The sequence below is a fragment of the Natator depressus genome, chromosome 1 (genome assembly GCF_965152275.1).
Source record: "Natator depressus isolate rNatDep1 chromosome 1, rNatDep2.hap1, whole genome shotgun sequence".
Taxonomy (NCBI): domain Eukaryota; kingdom Metazoa; phylum Chordata; order Testudines; family Cheloniidae; genus Natator; species Natator depressus.
In genome coordinates, this window is record NC_134234.1 from 240,041,458 (window position 1) to 240,065,060 (window position 23,603).

Below are 23,603 nucleotides of genomic sequence, written 5' to 3' on the forward strand. Positions count from 1 at the left end.
CAGCGTGCCTCCTGCAGCAACTCGGGGCGGCTGGTGCTGGGCCGCACTGCCTGCCGGGTGCTGCAACAGAGGGTGCGGCGACCGCACTGCCCGGCCATCCAGAGCCCTGGGGCTGGGAGTACTGTGACCGCACCGCCCAAGGGCTGTGGGCGCTGAGGCTGCGGCGCACCAGGGCTGGGGCCTCGCCCACCCCGGCTGTCCGGCGCTGGGGCCAAGGTGGGGGTGCTTTGGGCTCCTGCAGGGGAGGGGGAGGCAGAAAGGGAGGGGCAGGGCCTTGGGCACAAGGGGAGGAGCCAGGGGTTAGCCTTCCCAGTTGGCTGGATCACCAGCCGCCCATGGTTGCAGGAGTTTTTATGAAAGATGATATACAAAATAAAACTCTGTGAAAATGCTGAGCAGCTTGCAACTTTCACATCTACACCTGAAAAATGATGATGTACTGGACAGTGTGTCAGAACCTTGGTACTGTGTGTTATAACCACAGCCTAAGACAGATGTTTACAGTAAAAGCAATGGCATCAGATCTCTAAATCAATATAGCAGAGTTCAGAGAGTCCTGGATAAGTATGGTTGGTGAAATCCAAGCTCGTTCTTTAAATCACACTCATTTCAATCAATGCAGCCCTTGTTGTCTGTGTAGTGAGATACCCACTTGCATTGGTATTGAAGCTGTTGTATAACAAAGCACCCACTTGGATTTCCTTAATAAAACAATACACTCATTATTAATAACTTGTACTGTGTTCCCTGCACCCAAAGCAATAGTTTACAAGACATGGTCTTTACTCAGTTTAAGTGACCATCCAATTCCTGTCTAGAGGCCCTGAATATGCAGCCTGACTGCTAGTATGGGGGGTTCAAAGCATGCATTTGTACAACTTAATTGAATGGGCAGCTGTTCGGACACTTCAGCAAAGAGGTCCTTTCTTCAGATAGTTCACTAGTCACTGGAACGATTAACAAAAAGCTACCAATAAAAAAGTTTTAAATCTGCCTAAAAATCCTTTGCCCTCTCAGTTGCTCAGCATTCAGTCACTTGTGATGGCATAGTTTTACTAGTTCTTCATTCACCAAGGAGGCTTCCAGAGCAGAGAAGGCCTGCACCAAGGGGAAACGCAAATGGGGAAAAATCACCTTTTCCTTTTTGGCTCAGGCCTTGCACTAAAAAGGGGCACAAGTGAAAGCCTCACTTGTTTTTATTTTGCAGGTCACTCTCATCTCCAACCCCATGTCCCTTCCACCCTTGCTGTAAACTAAATATGTGGTGCAGAATCCCAGCTAGTAGGACATCTTAAAGCTGTGTACCGTGGCAACTTGGCCCATAAGCTTGGGAATGGCTGTTTAGGCTGTGCCATTTTCCAAGGGGAAAACAGGGGTAGAATTACAAGTCAGAGTGACATGAATATTAGCACAAAATAGCGTCAAACTTTTTGAAGCCATCTTTCATACAATTTTTTGTTTTTAAAAAGGCCCTTTGTCAATTAAAAAATAATCAACTGAAAATTTTCAACTAACTCTAGTGATTATGCAGTTTTGAATATGGGAGAACCTGACCTGCGTACTGGCCAGGATCCTATCTATGTATTTTGCTATAACAGACACTATTAAATACATCTGTGTTATAAGAAATTATCTGAGCCCTCTACACCATCTCATAATATGCAAAAAATCTAACTGTACAGGAAAGACCTTCAGGAGGGGATCTTAAAGTCAATTAAAAGCTTTAAAAGTTAAAACTGAGCTCAGTCTCATATCCTGTTGAAGTGTCTGCTTGCGTTATCATAGAGTTGTTTATGATTACTGGATTGGTACATTCCAGCTCCTGAATGCTGGACTGCATGCACAAGGTCCATCTACACTAACAAAATTTGTAAGTGCTTTTCCAAAGCAGTGCTACTAAAGGTGTAAGGAGTAGTGTAGACTGGACACCGGTGTTTTTACCTCTGAGTCACGTAAACTTGCTCTGAGCAGGTTAGTTGAGGTAATGGCTCTATATTATGTTGTTGATAGAGGTGCAACTGCATGATTGTTGAAAAAAAACCTTACAAATATTCCACTTATAGAAAATTCAGAGTTTAAGGCCAGATGAGACCATTAGGTCATCTAATCCGACCTCCTGTGTATCACAAGCCATTACATTTCACCTAGTTACCCCTGTATGGAGCCCAATAACTTGTTTGCCTAAAGCATATCTTCCAGAAAGGCATCCAATCTTGATATGAAGACATCGAGAGAGAGAATCCACCATTTCCCTTGATAGTTTGTTTCAATGGTTAATCACCCTCACTGGTAAAGATTTGCATCTTATTTAAATTTGTCTGGTTTCAGTTTTCAGCCACTGGTTTCTGTTATGCCTTTCTCTGCTAAAGAGCCCTTTAGTATTTGGTATTGTCTGCCTATTAAGGTACTTACACACTAATCAAGTGTAATCACTTCTCAATAGTCTTTTGAGAAGCTAAACAGATGGAGATCTTTAGGTCTCACTGCAAGGCATTTTCTTGACTACAGCCATAAAAATAGTCATTCTCCAATGTTTTAACATCCCTTTTAAAATGTGGATACCAAAATTGTACGCAATATTCTGGTATCAGTCTCACCAATGCTGTATACTTCTCTACTCCTATTCACTAATCCCTTGTCTATACATTCAAAGATCACATCATTAGCTCTTTTTGCCACAGGATTTCACTGAGAGCTCATGCTGAGTTACTTGTGCTGGTCTACTATGACCCCTAAATCCTTTTCAAAGTCCCTGCTCTCCAGGATACAGTTCCCCTATTCTGTAGGTATGGCCTGCATTCCTTGTTCCTAGTTGGATAACTTTGCATTTGGCTGTAATAACATACATTTTGCTTGAATGGGTCTGGTTTACCAGCCAGTCCTGATGGCCTTCTCCTTATTATGTACCACTCCGCCAGACTTTGTGTCATCTGCAAATTTTATCAGCAGTGATTTTATATTTACTTCCAGATCATTGATTACAATGTTAAATAGCATTTGGCCTAGTACCTTTCCCCATGAAACCCCACCAGAAACACCCCCATTTGATGATGATTCCCCATTGGCTACTACTTTTTGAGATCTGTCAGTGGCACAGTGATCGGTTATTTAGAGTCACTTTTGAGCTTTGGGCCCCTGGCTTGGTTTGTTTTGGAAACGGACATTGGAAGCAATGCTTTTAAATATACATCACATGAATTTATCAGATATAAGAAAAACAAAAGTAACACTTTGTGCCTTCTGCCCTTGGAGGTGACCTATGACAGTTTCCAAAATAAAGAAAGGGATTTACAGAGTCAACATTAGTATAACTTTTGCAGCAGGGAGGGGTTCACGTCCTAGGGACACACTGAAAATAAAAAGAAAAGGAGGGGCACTTGTGGCACCTTAGAGACTAACCAATTTATTTGAGCATAAGCTTTCGTGAGCTACAGCTCACTTAGCTTGGGCAGCACTTGGGTTTTGCTGGATAGATGCCTTGGCAGCACAGCAGCGGTACCGTGAGGTCTGCTTTGCCGTACGCACAGGGCCATTGCCACGCTGCTGGGTTTTGCCTTTCATATGACATTCAGTACTGGAAATAGGGAGCTGTGAAGAGAGAAACATGTATTTAAATAACCCAGGATTAAACAACATGCATCTACTGGCTGTCATGTGAAGAAATGCAAATATCAAACACGATGAGCAATTCCTTAACTTGGAGGACCTGAAAAATTGACAAAGCACAGGAAACTGCTGTGCTGACTTCTTATGAGCAAAAACTTAAGGTAGGTGGAAGCTGCAGCACAAGCAGTTAATATTCCATTACACAGTGTGCTGCAGTAAGACCATCAGGAGCCAGATTTTGATATCCTAACTCACAGTGAGAGCATATGAGAACTCCCATTGACTTAAGGGAAGACTATTAGGACCTCTAGCCACAGGAATATGCTCCCACCCACCTGGCTAATTTGCAGGTATTGTCAGAGGCAGCAAGTCTGTTACAAAGAGAATGCACCAGTGCAAGAGGACCCTTTGACTCACCTTCCTCTCACACACAGTACGAGCCAGGACCCACTTTGGCTACCACCCACCAGCTTGACTGAGGTTGGCTATAGTTATCCCAGGAGTGCTAGCAGTAGATCTGACTGGAACGGGGAGGAGGCACCTGTGTTAGCCACACCCTTCAAAGAGAGAAGAAAGGGAACCCCTTGACAAGGAATCTTCCAACTTCATTTTTAATTGTAAAAGTCTGGATTACAAAAATTAAAAAAATAAAAAACCACAAAAATTGATTCTTTGTCCAGTAAAAAAAAATAAATTAATGGCCCTGGTGGGGTATGCCAGAAATCCCTGAAAGGGATCAGCTTTCTGGCATCACATTTGGCAAGAATGGTATAGAGTTACAGCAAGAAACTCCATCAAGGCACTGAGACATCTTTATAAACATGGTAAGTCTTCTTCCCTTAGTTTGTGTGTAGGAAGAAGGAAGGTAGTGAGTTCAAGTTACAATATGCTGGATTACAAATAAAGGACTGTATACCCTGCAAATACAACTAGACTTTAGACTAGTTACAAACTACTGCTAAGGTCTAGCCGATACTCCAAACTGAAATCATCTTGTTACCTGGTTCGGGGACAAGGGTCATGCAACCAGGGTTGTATTTATAGTATAAACAGGCTCTCTGGCCTCAACTGCTCTAGCCTTTATGCTCCTTCAGAAGTTTTCCACCATTGTTACTGCCCATTTATATCCAGCAGCAGTGAGAGGTGCCAGTGGCTGCTAGTAGTTTAGCCACTGTGTTGTTCAGAGCTGTAGGGTTAGACAACACTGGCAGTTAAAAGGGCAATGGCTGGTCTATATCAGGACTTCCACCACCGGGGGAGATGAACTGATGGTGCCTAGAGTGGGACCTTTGAGGGAAAAAAGGCATTAGAGGCGACACAGCTTTGGAGTGGGGGGTAAGAGAAGGTTGATGGAGGTTTGAGATGAGATCTCACAAAAGAAAGAGCTTCATAATGTGAATGTTTCCCTTTCTGGCCTGTCCAGGCTGGCAGAGAATCATGGGAAGAGAAGCAATTTGAAAACACAGTTCTGCTGCCCAGGGTATATAGGACTTCAGAGTGTTTAGGCAGAATTAAATAGACACTTTCTAGATTAAGTAGGTATCTAGTTTAGAAAATGCAAATTATGTCCTGGGTGCATTAGACATAATAATGTTTAGGGTTAGGGTTTGTCTTTGTTTAAAAACTGCTTTTCTTAATACAGTTCCCATTACTGTAGAACAGGGCCTTATACAGTCCCTCGCTTCTAGAACAGCAATAGGAGAGAACATTTGAGTCCTGGAGGACTAGTTCCTCTCCATGATTATTAGTTACACATGTAGCTTTTGTTGTGTTTGGCTGCATTCTGGACAGCAGTACATTTTGCCCTGTGCTCGTAGTAGGTGAAGGTGCCTAGAGGCTGTAAACATGTCCTATGGAAACATTATATAAGTTACAAGAGGACTTCGATACAATCTACAAATGATCTCATCGATTAGGAAAGGTAGTAGAGCAAGGCATGCTAAGATGAAAGGAATCCCCCCCTGGCAACCTAGCATTAAATTCCACAAACTATCCAAGCCCCACAGCACACTGATATACTGTTGATTCACAGCAGGTTACGTGTTCTTAAGCTTCTGTCACAGGATGCTGGAAAGCAGATTTATGGAAGTTTTCCTTGAGAACGTGACCTTCCTAGCCTAGCACTGGTCATGTTCTGTGCACCATTGTGCTGGGTCATACATCTGTGTCAGCAGATCCGTAGCTCGTTCTCCAAGCCGTAGATTTTTGCCTTTAGGTTTCTTAGCTCCCCTTGAATTTTCCTTGTTCGTCTGTTCCCTTGGCGGACCTCATGCAGAATTGCAAGGTCCTGGTCTGGGCCAATGTTCATGGTCACCTAGAGAGAGAAAAAAACAAAACAAAACCAGAAAGACTTGGTCTGTGGTGTATGATCTGGAGAAAATTATGAAGAGAGCAATCCTGTCCAAGGAGATTCATTGTACCTAGCAAGGGGAACTACAACCACAGTGTGTCTGAGCTGCCCTGACATCATACATGGAAAGAAGCCCTAGGATGGAGTGTAGATAATGGAAGTGTCTTGTTAGTATCATGGGGGTGTCCTACCAGTGCAATGGAAGAGGGATCTCTAAAGTGTAACCTGAAATGTATCAGTAAATGGTCAGCTGTTTAACAAATCATTTCCAGTATGATTTAAAAGGACTCATTAAAATGTGACAAATTATATATGTATTACGCAGCTTTTTTGTACTTAAGTCTCAATCGTAGTCTCAGGAGACATCCTCTACAGGTGGTAGTGAGGATGTCTTCTTGCCTTGGCAGAAGACTGCATTTGGTTATTGAATAGTTCTTTTTGATCTAGAATAACCAGAATGATTTAGGATCATGGTTGTTATGTCTAGCCCAGTGGTTCCCAAACTTTAACAGCCCACAAACCCATTTCACTAAATTGTGAAATCTTGTGAACCCTCTCCTAAAAATGAATATTTCCAGGGATTTAAGTTTATATTTCCTCAGTGTGATGGATGTGCTTGCTTTGTTCTACATAACTCTTGGAAGTCTGGAACCACTGGAGAAAGAAAGTCTCAGGTCTGGTTCGGTATCAAGTCTCTTTCTGTATTGGGTTTTCAGATGTGCATAGGAAGAAAATGCTTTCTCGTATAAGTATGTTGTTGAAAATGGTAACAAAACTACAGCAGCTTTTTCTGCCAGAAGGGGGTACTCATTTCTTAAACTCAGCCAAAAGTTGATCAATGACAGATTTCTGAAACTCCTTTTCAGTTCGTAATCACAGGACATCTCAATCAATTTCTCTTTTTCCTCAGTGTTCAATATCGGTGTTGAGAAAGCGGTATCCTCAAAAGGGTTGCAGATCCAGTCATTATCGCCTGACATAGCTGGAAAGTATTCCCTGAAAGTTGTGCAAAGTCCTTTTAGGTGTGCAATTATATTGGTTTTATTGCATTGATCCAACTGAAGTTTATGTTCTGCCAGGAAGTCATGAAGATTACTGAAACACTCAGTTTGATTGTTTTCCAAACAGCTTTACTTCCGCCACAAGGTCCGTCCCTAGGAGGGTGCCCTGCAAGCGACAAATTAGCTTGGACCACCCCCCACATACAGCGTGGCCCCTGCTCACTCTACCCTCGATGCCAACTTCCCTTGTCTGACAAGGACAGGGGTCCGAGCTGCCACCTGCGCACCTGGGGTCTCAGCTGCCGCCCTTCCCACTTCTGGGCTCAGTCTACTGGCCCCGCGCCGGGGTCTGGGCTGCCAGCTCTGCACTCCGTGGGGCTCCTGCTGCTGGACCCCATTGATCACCCCGGTCAACTGAGCTCCACTGAGCTCGGGCTGCCGGCCCCGCTCTCCCTGGGGCTCGGGCTGCCGGCCCCAACTGCCCTGCCCTGCTCTGCTCTCCCTGGGGTTCAGGCTGTCTGCCCTGCAACCAGGTCCCACCTGCTGCCTCCAATGCCCAGGGTCCTCTGGCCGCCATTAGTGAAATTTTTCTGGTGAACCCCCTGTAACGTTCTGCGAACCCCCCAATGGTTCACGAACCCAGTTTGGGAACCAGTGGTCTAGCCTGTATGTTGTATTTTATTAATGCACCCCCTTGTGGTCATGGATGTAATAAGAATAGGACAATACAATTAGGCTGCAATAATTAACTAGGTATTGACGTGGATTTGATTACCCATTTCCTTTTCTTTTCTTAATTTCTGCAAGTTAACCATTTCTTGTGGTATCATTTGAATAACCCTTGCTATGCAGGATATTCCCAAAGTCATTATATTCAATGTATGACCAGCTGAACTTACTTCTGCACTTTGAGCCCTAATTCTTTGCACCAAGTACTCAGGTCTGCTCACACTGAGCTTGATGACAAAGCTCTCACTGACTTCACTAAGAGCAGAATCAGTATCTAGAACTGTCAGGAGAAAAGCCAAACAGATCTGCAACACTCCATACAGAATATACTTCTGCAGTTAATACTTACTTGCCTCACAATTGTGTTGGGATCTTCAGATTTTGTAAAGTGCTTGGAGATAGCAGATGAAAAGCCTTAAAGAAGCAGCATAACTAGGTGCCTTAACTACATCCACTGTATAATCACACCAATCTCTAGTAATCTGGATGCCTATTCAATTAACAACTATGAATATTTTTCTCTTCACAATATACATATAACCTGTAACTTTCCATAACACTGAAAGGTACCATATGTTACAAGTCTCTAAAGGCCCAAGTGAGAAAAAACAGGAATTTCCAATAACTTAGGCTCCAAAGATTTGAATACTCAACCCTGACACTTCCCACCCGACCCGCTGGGCCAATACCATCTCAGCCCTTGCCCCAAAGATGATCAATTATTACCTTGAAGAGCTGTTTCTCTATGTCCTTCAACCTTTGTCTAAGTTGCTTGATGTCATTCTTGAAGCCCTCCACCTCCATGCTACGCCGTTTCTCCAGGGCCTCATATCGTTGGGTCATTAGCCGCAAACGCTTCCCCATCTTCTCTGAGCGCTCCTGGGGATAGGAAAGCACAATAGAATTTGTAGGGAAGGGCACCATTAACAAACATGAATATGGAGAAGGGGAAATCAGACAGCCCCAAGAGGCTGCAAACCCATCCCGCAGCAGCAGACAGAGGAATTACCTTGAAAAGCTCTCGGCCAACATCTCCTTCTTCACGAATTCTAGCCAGCTCACCCTCCAGAGCAACACACTGCTCTCGGTACATATCTGCCAATCGGTGCACCTGTGTTAGCTGCTCCTGTAAGGACTGGAGCCCAGGAGAAAGAATTAGCATTAATAGATGCTGGAGGCAGGTAGCCAGTACACACAGCACTTCCCTCCCTGAAGAACAAAGGTGGGACACAAGGAAATTGTCACAACTCTGTGAGTGCTCTTTGGTGGAGATATCATGACAGAAAATAACCAAATGAGTAGCTCTAGAAATTGGCGTTGGTGCAGGTTGCCAGACAAGAAAGATTAGAGATCTAAGAATACCAAAACTCCTTCAAATTACAGGATCAACTCTGTTCAGATGAGACATTAAAATACAAAACAAACATGGTTCTAGCCACCATGTAGTCATTAGAACCCACAACCCTTTTTAAAAAAAAAAACAACAAAAAAAAAGCAAGGGTTGGTCCCACTGTCCTCAGTCAAAAATTCCCCATCTCACCTCTGTTTGATTGCTGCTCTCCATCTCAGAGGTGGCTGCATTTCAATGGTGGATAAAGGAATTACTTTAGGTATATACTGTGGTTAGTAAACTATTATGGGTACATGTAATATGAGGGCAGTACAAGTTCCCATGGTTCTCCCTTCAAGTACCTTAGTGGCTGAAGAAAAAAAAACTGACGGCTGTATGAGAGCAGCAGAATTGTGAGCGGCGTTATTCCCAAAAAAGCAGTGTTCTCACAAGAGCAGGCAAAACACAGAGTGTTCTTACTACCAATAGTCAACAGAATTTATTCCAAAGGATTGTTGCCCATTTCATGCTTGGAAATACCTAGTCCTAATAAAGAGCTTGAGAGCTGTGCAACGATATGCCACTTGGCAGGTGGAACAAGCTGAGGAGCTACATGCTTGTTTTGGGTGTGGAAGGAGTGGGGGATATTAGTCTTGTGAGACAAAACCCCGTGAAGCGCCATTATAAACTAACAGAGTTCTGGCTTCATAGCATTTTCTCTTTAAAGTTAAGCAACAACATTCCCTGTAAAATGCATTTTTCTATGCCTCAGTCAGCATAACAAATGTATCCTGGGATGGAGAATTTCCGCTCTAAAACAGGGAACACCAGTTTCTCAGTAAAGCACCATGGTGAGATCCAATCCTAGACTTTCTCAAACCTCCATCCATAAACAGGTGGATTTCTTTTCCAAGGGAACAGCAATTACCTTGAGTTCTCCACTCTGTGCTTTCCACATTTCACTCTCTGCTTGAGAAATCGGCTTGATGTCTCTCTCCTTCTTCTTCTTCTCTCTCTCTGGCTCCCTGCTGATGATAAGCTGATCCCTGCTTACATCAAGCTTCCTCAACAGACAGTCCTTCTCTGCCATCCATGATTTCTCATTGGCTCGTGCATCAAACTTCAGCTGAAGGAAGTCACGCGTGCTCTCATACAGCAGGTTTTGAGTCTGATGGAGCCTGAAGACAGGGATTGCACTAAAGTAATAATATCACTGCCTTCCCCAATTCCCTTCATCATTCACCTGTACTCTCACTGGGAGTTGGAGTGGGCATGGGATGAGAGAGGCCAGGAGCTTCCCTCGCATACTTTCAAGGGCCAAGTTCTCCAGGGATGAAAGTGGATTTTTAGTTTATTCAATCAATCTCCAATTACATACCAAGCAACAGACCAGATACTCTGCTTTTCTGCCTATTCGGGCATGGCTACACTGGAAACTTCAAAGCGCTGTCGTGGGAGTGCTTCTGCGGCAGCGCTTTGAAGTGCAAGTGCGGTTGTGCGTGAGTGCGGTCGTGCGCAAGTGCTGGGAGAAAGCTCTCCCAGCGCTCCTAGTATTCTATCTCCACGAGGGGATTAGCTTCGAGCGCTCGGAGCCCGGCTCCCAGCGCTCAGAGCCCATTTACACTAGCGCTTTAAAGCGCTCTGACTTGCTGTGCTCAGGGGGGTGATTTTTCACACCCTGAGCCAGCAAGTTAGAGCACTATAAAATGTAAGTGTAGCCAAGCCCTTAGGTTGCAAACCTATAAGTGATATTTATATTTTGGGTTTCCTGCCACGATTAAACCAGAACCATTCTCTTGCACTCACTTATCTGTCAGGGTTTTGATCTTGTCCTGGTCCCTCTGATGCTGGACCTGCACTTCCTCTACGTGAATCCGCCTGTCCTCTAGCAGTGCATCAAGCTGCTCTTTGGATAACCGGGTCTGCTCTTCCATCTGAGCCTGCAGGGCCTCCACCTGGATTGGCACACAGGGAAGGCATAGAGTGAGATCCTACACCAGGCATGCTGCCCTGCTTGAGAGCCCTGTTTAAATTCCAGGTTAGGCACAGACACAGTGAGAAAACACCCCCTGCCCTATAATGCTATATTATATAGGTCTAATTTCTCTGCAGGCCTTGAAGTTAGGAGCAATCTGCTTTGGAGCTCTAGAAGATTCCTGTAACAGATTTCCCTACCCCATGTGAGAGACACACTTTACAGAAGGTGGGCCAGATTCTTCATTCATTTCCTGCATTGGGCACAGGAAGGAAAGTGATGGGGCAAAGGTGAATTTAAGTCACTTTTGTGCATCACTAATTCTGGCCCCTGTTGCAATTTAGAACAGCCCTGGCGCTCTCATCACCCAAATGCTTTTCTTGTTTCATGCCAATCTTACCGCCCTTGTAAATCCATTGCAGAGAGAGCTAAATAGATTGGGAGTAAGTGGGAGGCACTGCCAGGAGATGGGCATGCCCGGTGTAAGGATAGAGGGCATAGGAAAGCAGCATGTTTGGCTGTCCTATAAACCCATGTGTGACGCTGTATGGAATATGTGGAACACCAATATTATAAAATTACAAGGAATCTGATCAGATATGCCATGTGATGTAACTGCAAAAATGTTACAAACATAAACCAGATTATCATACTTGGCAAATTGTATCACCTTTGTATTATGAGTTATAGATATATAGGGTATATATCTGTATTTCAAACTGGTGCTATGCATCTGGATGACACCCCCAGACAGATTGGCATCAGCATCACCTAGCCTGCTTGATGGCCCATCAAGGGACATCAGCTGTATAATAAACCCATTAAAAGATCAGGGACCACACCTGATGAGCCAGGAAGCCATGTATGGGCATGCCTAAGACAGAAAACTGTAAGGTTTTTCCATGTGCTGTGAAACTTGTGTTTGGAACACAGGAAGTGCAAGCTTCATGGCAAAAGAATATAAAAGGCAGCTGAATCTTCTCCATTTTCTCTTCAATTCTGCTTCCGACCTCTGGAGTAAATTTTCTATAACTGAAGCTCTGAAGAAAGGACTGAACGACCCAGCCAAGCTGTGGATGTGTTCCAGAGGGACTTTCAAGCCAGCACACTCACCAACACTGCTAAAAACCTGATACAATATGGACTTTGTAGTCTGTTGTATGTACCAAATTGCTTTACCTTTTAACAACTCATCTTGTTCTTTCTTTTATAATAAATCTTTAGTTTTAGACACTAAAGGATTCGCTGGCAGGGTGGTATTTTGGGTAAGATCCAAACCTACACTGACGTGGTAAGGTGGCTGTCTCTTTGGGTCAGAAGAACATTTTGTATATGTGAGCAGAGTTTTGATATAACTCCTCGTACTGCACCGAGGTGCTGATTGGGAGCCAGAGAACTGGAATGCAGTAAGGGGGCTGTGTGATTCCCATATTTCCCCCACCCCTCCCTTTCTTGATAACCAATATGGGGATCAGCAGCAGTTTGTGACTGGTTGGTGAGTGTTAACCACCGCTCTTTGGGAAAATCTGTTCTCCCTTTTGCAGCATGCCCTGACCTTGCCATTTCCAGTGAAGGCACCCGTGTCACACCATGCACAGGCAGAAGTTGCATCTGTTGAGCAGTAAATGCTCTTTTACCTGCAGTAAGAGTGTTTGATTGTCTCTGTGATATCTCTCAGGACTTTCTGGTTTCTCTCCTTTTGCTGCTGGTTTTGATGTGCTTCTTTTAGTGCCTGCTGCAGAGAACAAGATTAATTGAGATAACTACTCCACTTCTTTCTCCGAGCCTATGCGTGAGACTTTGCCCAGCAGGGAATATTGTAGATGTGCTGGCTGGCCTGAAGGAAAGGAAGAGCTTGCAGCTACTGCACCACAGCATCTTCCGGCAGGAGTCACTGCAGGAAACATTCTAGCACTGGCTTTGGGGAGCTCATGGCGACTGCACGCTTTTCACACATCCAGCACTATCGTGATATTCAGCCACCCTCCAAGTACTTGTCTTTTGGCTAGTATGGAAAGTCACTTTTGGGGTACCTGTTCTGGAAGTGTAAGTATTGCTCCGTTCATGTGGATCCCTGGATTTGATTGGTTTTTGAGGAACGGTGACCTACAGGAGCAAAAACAGATCTGTTACCTGAACGTCCTGCATGCTGTTCTCTGAGCCCACGCATCAAGAATGAATACTAGAAGGGTGGGAAGAGACTTAAAAGAGCAGCATGCCCATCAGTGCAGCAGGAGCAAGGTAAGGACATTTACAAAAGGAATATCAATGTTGAAGCAGATGCCCACTGCGATGGGGCTGCTTGAACATCACATTTTCCACCTCTTCCACCATTGTATAGTTCTCAATGATTGGGGATTGGTCCTGTCTTTACTGACTTCAATGGGAACAGGATCAAGCCTGTCATAAATATAAAGGGAAGGGTAAACCCCTTTAAAATCCCTCCTGGCCAGAGGAAAAATCCTCTCACCTGTAAAGGGTTAAGAAGCTAAAGGTAACGTCGCTGGCACCTGACCAAAATGACCAATGAGGAGATAAGATACTTTCAAAAGCTGGGAGGAGGGAAAAAAACAAAGGGTCTGTGTCTGTCTGTGTGATGCTTTTGCCGGAGACAGAACAGGAATGGAGTCTTAGAACTTAGTAAGTAATCTAGCTAGGTATGTGTCAGATTATGATTTCTTTAAATGGCTGAGAAAATAGCTGTGCTGAATAGAATGAATATTCCTGTCTGTCTTTTTTGTAACTTAAGGTTTTGCCTAGAGGGATTCTCTATGTTTTGAATCTAATTACCCCGTAAGGTATTCACCATCCTGATTTTACAGAGGTGATTCTTTTTTTTTTACTTCTATTAAAAGTCTTCTTGTAAGGAAACTGAATGCTTTTTCATTGTTCTAAGATCCAAGGGTTTGGGTCTGTGGTCACCTATGCAAATTGGTGAGGATTTTTACCAAACCTTCCCCAGGAAGTGGGGTGCAAGGGTTGGGAGGATTTTGGGGGGAAAGACGTGTCCAAACTACGTTTTTTCAGGAACCCAGATAAAGTTTGGTGGTGGCAGTGGAAATCCAAGGGCAAAGGATAAAATAATTTGTACCTTGGGGAAGTTTTAACCTAAGCTGGTAAAAGTAAGCTTAGGAGGTTTTCATGCAGGTCACCACATCTGTACCCTAGAGTTCAGAGTGGGGAAGGAACCTCGACAAGGCCTTTAGCAGAAGTGTTAGGGGGCTTATTCCTTCACCCACTTACTTCCCTGGTTCTTCTCGCATGAACAGAGAGCAACAATACCCGAAGTCCAAAGGTGCAAACAATTCGATGTTTATTGGGGTGAACTTCCAGCAAGCATGATTCCAGTTTCCTTCCTTAGTATCCTCCTTCCCAGCTCTGACACCACAGAGCCTTACACCTGTGTCCCTGTTCCCATTTCTCCCTTTAACCAAACAGGATTCCAGTTTCCTTACTCCCATTCCCTGTTCCCATTTCCCCCTTTAGCAAAACATGGTTCCAATTTCTCCACCCCCATACCCTGTTCCCATCTCTCCCTCACACACACCCACCCCCACCCACCAAGGCCCCCCCACTTCCTCATTGACTACAGATTATATAGTAAAACTTCAGTTCTGCTTAGCTATACCTTAACCAATCATTTTCCTGAAATTTAACTAACCAATTCTAACATATTGTAACATGATTATGTAACCAATTATATCCCACCACCTTAATTAGTTTACACCCAGCAAAATTAATTATACAGCAGACAGGAACAATCACAGAACCAGACAGAGATTATACAGACAAACAATAGCAAAGTAGGAACTATAATGACAAAACAATACAGAAGTGAGGATTTCATATCCCAGTATTGATAAGTGAGTTCTTGCCAGACAGGATGCTGTTTCCTTTTACATTTTCTAGGCACTTCCCTTTCTCTGGAGGTGATAGGCATTATCAGGACAGGATTGTATTCCTAACAGCCCAATAGCACCTTCTTTCAATGTGACTAGTTTGGAATGTGAGGATGTGACCTGTCGCTTCCTAGCTTATGGCTGCCTCTGCTGCTTAGCCAAAGGCCTTAGCCTAAGCACAGGGCCTCAGACTGTCACAGTAAGAGAAGGCCCTTACACCAGCAGACAGTGATTTTGATTCTCTCTTTTATACTTCTAGAACTAGCCAAGTGATAAGAATACCCCTAAATTCTTAAAGTACAGACCTTTACAGACAGGCATGAATATCTATATCCTAACAAGAAGATCCAGCATTCAGATGTGGGAGGGAAAGGAAGAGCAACAGTGTGCTTTTTTTCCTCCACTTACCCTCTTGCCAACTGGTGCACTGCGAAACATATGTGTAACAAATCTACGTATACCCATACACTTAAACCCAGGAAGAAATCAAAGGCAAGAACTAACTGCTTGGTGCAGCTATTGATCCAGATCTACCTTGTGTGCGGAGATCCACTCAATGCAAGAAGAAAAAGCAGCCATCAGGGAGCTGATACAGTTCCCTCGTTCTCATGGTGCTTCTGCAATGGCTCCAGCTCCAGCATGTGCACCAGCTGGCCACAATCCCCAAGACACAAGTATGCCAGTAAGGAATTAGCTTTGGACATGTCCCTTCCCCACTCCCTCTGCCAGGGCCAGTTAAACTATCCGAACCAACTGAAAGCTCCCACACACAAAGGAAATTCAGGGCTGCTTTCCGGGACTTTTGCACAACCTGAGCAGTGAAGATGGCAGCAAGCAGCCTTTTAAAGCTTTTTTTTTTTTCTTTTTAAGCAGATTACACAACCGGGAGCCAATCACGCTCTCTGATGGGAAATTAAAAACAAATAAAAATAAATAAATAAATAAAATGGGGGGGAGAGAGGATGGGGGACAGAAGCCCAGCCTGCATGGGCAAGCCCCAAAACAAGCAATACACTACTTAAAGAAATGAACAGGCAATTACATACACAAAAGAAGCTTATATAGGCTTGCTGGGCACCACCTTGGCAGCCTGCAGGAGGGACTAGACAACCGTAGAGAATCTGGCCCATTATTTCAAGTCTCACTCTGCACCCTCACATCATGGGAGGCCCTGCTTTTTGCCCACCCTTCATGCCGTGCATCACAGCCGTGACCTTTCTGGTCAAACGGGACTACATACACCCAACTTCAGATCCCCTATACAATGCTGCGGAGAGTCACCACTCTTGAAACTTGGCACACTTACTCTCCTGGAGGACAACATACTTCCTTTGCAGCTCTCCTGCGCAGGAAATGAAACCCGGATTTCCCAACACTAACTACCAAGACAGTGGGAAGGCCTCACTCTGTGTCTCGAGTCCCAGTGCTAGTTTATTACAGTGTGTATCAGACCAACACAAAGCCAGCTGAATTTCAAACATCCACATTTTCTGGCAACTCACTGTGTAGAGCTTCTAGGGGCTGAACCCAAAGCAAAGTCTGCCAGAAAGGTGGCAAACGGGCATTCCCAATGAACGGTCTTACCTTGTGTGGAGGCTCCTTATGAAAATACGTAATTTCTCCTGTGTCTGTTCCCACCAAAGCCAAGAGATGCTGAATCTTCTTTCTGTCTTCCAGCTCCCTGGAATTCATGGAGAAGCATCAGCACATTTCTATTCCAAAATACATCAAGCCTGTACTCTCTCTAGAGGGTTGTTACTGTAGTTAAAAGAGCAGCTCTAACCTGTTCTTCAGATTGTCACAGCCCATGAGACAATGTTGTCCTTAAGCCAGACTGCAAGAGACCCAGTTAACACTGAAGATGCATGGGAGGAGTTTCCATTCTGCTGGTGCACTGAGGAATTCCCCTTTTAGAACAGCCTGATAGTGGTACATGGGCTTATATAGGGATGGCAGATACTGAAAGGACATGGACTCTGAATTTATTAATAAAAGCTCATAGTCCAGGGGGAATATGACCTAGTTAGGAAGACTTCAATCCTGTAGTTATTCTGCTTTTCAGAAGATTGAGAAACCTCTTTTGCCTTAGAAGCCCATATATTGCACCACAATTTTACCTAGGGAGGTGGTGGAATCTCCTTTCTTAGATATTTTTAAGGTCAGGCTTGACAAAGCCCTGGCTGGGATGATTTAGTTGGGGATTGGTCCTGCTTTGAGCAGGGGGTTGGACTAGATGACCTCCTGAGGTCCCTTCCAACCCTGATATTCTATGATAATCCGGAATGTGATGGATATACAGGGTTTTAGGATATACAGGGTTTGAGGGTACACAAGAACACTACCCACCACACATAAAAGGAGACTCCATCAAGCCAACCAAAAACTGCTGAGATTAATTCCCATCCGGAGTTCAGAAGCATCTTAAGGAGGCATGTGCTACTGAGAGCTAATTTGGTGCAGCTGAGCCTATTCAGGCTCATTACCTTAACACAGACAAACAGGGGGTGTTGACCAGAAGACAAAACAGGTAGCTCTGGAAAAAGAGGAGTTACCCTCTTTGGGCTGTGTTTTCTATGAGTTTCCTGCTTCTAAAACTGCATAGAAGAAATGCAGCTAAAGAATTATGCCAAGCTCACGTCCAGTTGAGTTAAACCAGAACCTCCAAGCTGAAGTAGGTGATTTTGTGATTGAACCTGACCCTTTGGTAAACTTTCGCTCTTTGTTATACCAAGTCCCTGTTTTGTGGGCCTGTGTTCTGCAGCAAGATCCTTGGATCCTTGGTTTCTCTGGTACAGCAGACTAGGAGTCCTGCAGCACAGTCATTTCACTTTTTTTAAAAAAGGAAGTTTGTAATAATTGTATAATAGTCAGTACAGTAGATCTGCATAGAAGGGAGGAGCAACAGCAGCATTTCTTTTGTCCAGTTCAGCATTTGGGAAGATTGCATTGGGCCTGATCCTCAGAAGTGTGGCACACCTGCCATTTCCACTGACTTTAGACCCATAGTGAGATTAATAACAACTTGTACTATAGTGCCTAGGTGCTACAGTTATAGAGCAGGACACTGTGCAATTTGCTGTACAGACACAGAACAAAAAACTTTCAAGATGGCTCTACTAATTCATGTGGCTTCCAGAAACACTACCTGCCCATGAGAAACAGCGAAGAAAACTCTTCCCCCCACCATCTCCAGCCCTGCACCTGATTTTCAGCCGATCATTCTCAGCGTAGAGGCGCAGCACATGTTCCCTTTCCTGGAAGAGGTAAACTTGCATGTCACTCAAAGCTGTCTGTAACTCGGCAATCTCCTGTTCCCGTTGACGCATTTCCCACTGTAGTTTGTGCTATGGAGAGAAAACAGGGCATGTGAAATGGTACTGACAACACAGACAAAGACCATCTTTTGCCTCAGATGTCCCAAGTCTGCATCTAAAACTAGCAGCTGTTAGTGTGTCAAATGACTAGGCTTGGCAGAATTTTGTTTTTATTTATAATTGATGAATACTACAGAATTTTATTTTTTATCAATTTAAGTTTTCAGGAATGAGTAAAATTATGTTGTAAAGCATTTTTTTTCAATTTTTATCACTTAAATTTTCCACAGTTGCTGGAGCTTATGGGAATGGGGCATGTCAGACAACACTGATGACAGCAGACATTGAGATTCAAAACATTAAAGCTTTATAACCATTAAAACATCAATTATCATATGTCAAAACATACAAAGTAAACAGCCTTAAATCAAATTCTAATAAGTTCTCAAGTGGCATTTTTCTTACTTTGCTTATCTGTAAATTTTGATCATTGATGGAAATATTTTTTTCATCTGTTTGTGTGTGTACCTTGAAATAAATTTATCAACATTTACTGATAAAAAACTAATTCTTCCAAGTTCACAAATGACTCTTAAATTGGATCACCAAACTTTAACCAGCAGAGGGCAGTATTGGCAGCTTGTCTGGAGAAGACTTCAACAGCAAGCTCCTGCCCATGGAGACTGTAGCTCCCACCATGCAATGCTCTGCCTCGATCCAAGTGATCATGAAGTATTAAACAATATGGAGCAACCTATCCTAGATGTTATTCTCAAAAACCTCCCATGGGTTAAGGTTGGGGTACTGCAGGGTTTAATAATAAGTGTTCTGACCAATTTCAAAATTGGCTCAGTGATCATGGTTTTCATGGGGGAGAAGTAACTAACTCTCAGAAGAGCATTCCTGTAGGAGAGGGACCTGGGAGACCTGCAGTGTTTAGCGCCTTTCCCCACTTTGACCCAGATGTGCAACCGAGATATTTCCTACATCTCCTGAGGGTTCTCAGTCTGTTTCAGAGATGGCCGATTCATGAGCAGCTCAGTGTATAATGTTTTAAAAGGTGATCACTCCTCTCCCAGCCACCTCCTCAGTAGAAAAAGTGCCAATTTTACAGGACACAGCTATACATCTGCTTGATGTAGTGTGGCATTAGGAGATCATCCGGCTTGTTAGAAGAGGCTCCATTTTATAGGATAGTTTTTACTTAGATTATAAGCTCTTTGGGCCAGGAACCATTTTTATGACGTTTGTACAGCACCTAGCACAATGAGGTCATGGTCCATGACTGGGGCTCCCAGGTGCTACTGCAATAAAAATAAAGTCTGTCCCAATAAAACGCTCATTAATTTTGGCCAAATGACCATTCACTCTTCACAGGTCCACGGGGGAGTGCAGGGCAAAGGAAAAGGGTAGTGCAACAGACCAGGCGAACATCTAACCCAGTGTTCAAAGGTTAAGAAAATCGCAAACAGCGTAAAGGCTTCCCACAAGTAAAGCCCAATAAACTAAAACAAAAGGTCTTATCACAGTCAGCATTTCTCCCCACTGGCTCCTAAATTGGGAGACCAGATGGCCAGAATTCACTCAATTCTAGTGACTCAAGACATAGTGATTCCCCTTCAGCTCAGTCCTGCCACATTCCCCAGCAATTCCCGTCATAAATTATGTCAGCGATGTTAAGTCTTCAACTAAAGGAGAGTATTAACCCTTTCTCTGCCAACCAACGGTGTATATACGCAGTCCGTCACCAGTAAGCTATTTACCTGCTCATCATACGTTCCTTTGTACCTCTCTAGCCTTTTCAAAAGGTCCTCATGTTCTTCATCAAACTCAGCGATCTTCTTGCGATAATATTCCAGCAGCTCCCGGGAGGGACGGAGGAAGGCCAGGCGCTCGCTGATGGAAGGGAGAGGAGTAGAATCCCCCTGACTTGGAGTTGGAGAATTGGTATATCTGGAGGAGACATGGGGGGCTGCCAATCTGGACAGAATAGTGGAAAGCACACACACAAAAAATGCTGCTAAAACAATGAAGATGAAGGAACCAATGGCCGTTCATTCATACAAGCTTACTGTACCTTACAATGGTGACTGTTCTTGTGGCAGAATTACTTTCTCAAAGTTTGAATTCCACACAATAACTGCATTAGGATAAGGTTAAAAATCTGATTTCAAGGATATCACCTTTTTTTTTTTTAAATAGTGTTTAGCTGTAGTACTACAATACACTTAGTTCATACCTTCTCTGCCTCCAACAGTCTGAGCTCAAAATTACTAAAACAGGATGTGTGGCATTTTGGAGATACAAGAGCCTTAATGCGGAACTATGCAGTGTTATTGTAGCAGTGTTGGATATTAGAGACACAATGTGGGTGAGGTAATATTTTTTAATTGGACCAACTTCTGTTGGTGAGAGAGACAAGCTTTCGAGCTCCATTGAACTCTTCCTCAGGTGTGGAAAGGTACTCAGGATTTATGGCTTATTACAATCATCTGTAAACCACTAACCCCCCTTTCGGTGTTATGGCTACAGGGGTGTTAACAGGCTGCTTCACCTTGAATGGTCCCTTAGAATATGTGCTAACTACTTATTAACTAAATTGGTTAGTCTCTAAGGTGCCACAAGTACTCCTTTTCTTTTTGCGAATACAGACTAACACGGCTGTTACTCTGAAACCTATACTTATGCTAAACTATCTGTTTGATCTTGTATTTAGTTGTGAAGGTCTTAGTACCTTTCCCAGACCTGAAGAAGAGCTCTGTGTAGCTCAAAAGCTTGTCTCTCTCACCAACAGAAGTTGGTCCAATAAAAGATATTACCTCGCCCACCTTGTCTCTTTAGTGTGCAACTGTTTGCTCACCCAAGTGTGGTAGGGAAGGAGGTGCCTGTTGGAGGAAAAGGGTGGGTAGTGGTTTTTGTGAGAGAAGGGTCAAGGGGAATGGGACAAGGTTGCTGGGGAGGGGGAATCTGAGAAAAAGCAGGGGCAGAGAAAGAATAAGGATTACTGGGGGTAGTAGACAAGTCTGCTGCTAGACTGAAACACACAAAAAAAAGACACTGGATAGAGGATAAACACTCAGAGGAAAAAGATGTGAGGTACCAATAAGCCATGTCAGTCTGCAGGGAAAGATGTCAGAGGTGACAGTATCAGAGCACTGAAGAGGAAGAGGGAGAGAAGAAAACTCCATTCAATCAGAAAAGATGTCTGACTGCTGAGTCTAATGTACATTCTCAGCATCCTACTGGATTATCACTGCTCCTTGATCCAACAGCAGCTAGAAATGACTTTACAAGTTCCGGTTCAACAGGAGACTGCATCCTTTCTTTTAAGCTGCACAGAAATAAAACCCTCACACTCTGACAGTGAGGGACAGAGAGAAACTTTTGTGTGTGTGTATCTGGCACCTAAATAGGATATTTAGGGATACCCTAACATCACATATATATGTCTGCATGCAAAATCCACATGCGATTGTGATTCTAAGTTTTGGCACAAAAACTGTGCTTTGTGATTCATTAATTTGTAAATTTGGTATGTGGATGTGCATCTGTACACAGACCTCAGGCTTCACTCTGAAAACTTGGCCCTTAGTAGCCATGTTGAGTAGACTGCCTTGGTTTTCAGATGTCAACTCTAAAAGGACTAAGAATAAGAAAGCAGCTTAACTACGTAATTATTTTCTAAACAAATCCATTGCCAGAACCTGGCTGGACACTTAGACCTCAAGAGCCAGCCAGATGCCTCATGAATGCATGAGACCAAAGTGATGGTTACACTAATGGGAACATCTAGGGATCTGTTATCAATATTGCTGCTCACATCAGGTTTTTGATATATAAGAAGCCCAAGGAATTCAGGACCTTTAATCTCCAGATCTCTTAGGTGAGTGCTGAAGATACATTAATACAACCATTTTGTATAGCAGATTTCACACAAACTGTAAATGAAATTTCTTTAGAGTTAAATAATACAGTTATAAACAAACAATAGCAAAGGGAGGAAATAAGAAATATATTTATGGGTAAAAAAATGGTTTTAAATTATTTGAATTAGAGTACAGTTGAGGAGATGCAGAGGAGAAGACTCTTACAGCAACAGTAATAACACTATGGGATAGGAGAGACTGGATGCTGGCGTTATATCAGTGTAATGGGTTGAAAAGGAAGACTGGAGCTATACAATAGGATAGAGGTTAGAGCAAGTCCCAGGACAGCAATTTAGAAGCTAAATGAATGGGGAGGCAGTGGAACTGTCTGAGGATCGCTGCAGTCATACTCACCTTTTGGAGGTAGGGGACATTCCTGGAGAGGAATCCATGGTGCTCACTCCACCACCTACAGAAGTGACAACAGTGTACATTTTAGTAGCAGAGAGCATATGGCCAGGTAGGACAGAAAAACATAGGAACACCTCTCTAGTGAGCTGTATGGAATAAGGGTCCCTGCTAGAACAATGAGTAAGACTGTGCCAGACATGCCCAGTGATGTTCAAAAACCACTGACTGGGTAGTATTTTTGCAGTTCCTTCTCAATTGTATGAAACTGGTCCCTAGATTCCTGTGGGGGGGAGAGGGGAGACCCAAACACCTGCCAAACATTTAAGATTTTTCACTCAGAAAACATCCCTATGGCTATTGAGAGCAAACACCTTCCACTTTCTAGAGTTCTGAAATTTCCTGTATTTCATATTGCCCTGTGCTGCCCTGCCGACCGGTCCCTGCCCCGCGCCCCCAGCAGCGCCCCGCCGGCCGGTCCCTGCCCCGCGCCCCCAGCAGCCTGGAAGGGTCGACACGAGCCGAGCCGAGCCGAGCCCCTGGCCTCCTCCAGGCCCCCGCTTCCCGCACCCTCTGCCGCCTCCCACTAGCGATCCCAGGGCGCCGCCCTCACCTGCCGAAGCGCGAGCCCACGCGCCAGCCGCGGCTCAACGGAAAAGAGCCCAGCCAAACCGGGCGGCAGCGCCAGCCAACCCCGAGCCGCTGCAGCGCCCGGGCCCGCCCCGGCCCGCTCGCCGCGCGGCGCGGCGGGGCCAGCTCCGCGCAAGGCTCTCTGGGAAGCGTAGTCCTCAGAGCCCGCCGCGGGTGCCTGCGGGAGGCCGGTCCTCACAAGGGGGAACGGGGCGCTGTGTTTTGCACTTAGGAATCGGATGTTGGCTCTGCGTGCGGACCTTATCTCGATTTGCTGTTTGAACGTGTTGGAACTGACAGGAAAAGTTGGAAATGAAAAAACACTGTAGGCGAAAAGAAAAAAAAACCCTGGACTTTCTGTTCCCATTCGTGTGTAGAAATTTTGAACTTTTCCCAATTTTCTGACCAGCTCTAATTTATGTTAAAATGTTACCGTGTACTGGTCTATGCAGGCCGGGTTGTGAAGATGATCTCTCTCTCTCTCTTCTTTGCATG

General features: G+C 44.3%; 1 protein-coding gene across 3 annotated transcripts; it reads right to left on the reverse strand.

The window, feature by feature from the left end:
- Positions 1–4,198: 4,198 nt before the first annotated feature.
- On the reverse strand, positions 4,199–23,216 carry CCDC77 (coiled-coil domain containing 77). 3 transcript variants are annotated; one of them, XM_074939104.1, is made up of 12 exons: positions 23,092–23,216; positions 22,485–22,539; positions 19,968–20,184; positions 18,092–18,234; positions 16,475–16,571; positions 13,025–13,097; positions 12,629–12,723; positions 10,823–10,971; positions 9,945–10,194; positions 8,696–8,821; positions 8,413–8,565; positions 4,199–5,920 (listed from the first exon to the last, which is right to left on the reverse strand). In XM_074939104.1, exons 2-12 carry the CDS (start codon positions 22,520–22,522, stop codon positions 5,774–5,776), a joined length of 1,488 nt encoding a protein of 495 aa, XP_074795205.1. In that variant the 5' UTR covers positions 22,523–22,539; positions 23,092–23,216; the 3' UTR covers positions 4,199–5,773. The 3 variants fall into 3 exon arrangements, with proteins under 3 accessions (XP_074795205.1, XP_074795212.1, XP_074795197.1); XM_074939111.1 differs by having other exon boundaries at positions 4,205–5,920; positions 12,629–12,726; positions 19,968–20,157; XM_074939096.1 differs by having other exon boundaries at positions 4,205–5,920; positions 12,629–12,726.
- Positions 23,217–23,603: the final 387 nt, after the last annotated feature.

Bases quoted from the DNA above. Each gene is read 5' to 3' on its own strand.
- CCDC77 (XM_074939096.1), bottom strand. From the start codon at position 22,522: ATGGATTCCTCTCCAGGAATGTCCCCTACCTCCAAAAG. The intron at 8,822-9,944 runs GTAATTGCTGTT...CCTGGGCTCCAG, and splicing joins CACAGAGTGGAGAACTCAAG to TCCTTACAGGAGCAGCTAAC. The intron at 5,921-8,412 runs GTAATAATTGAT...TTCTCTCTCTAG, and splicing joins TAGAGAAACAGCTCTTCAAG to GTGACCATGAACATTGGCCC.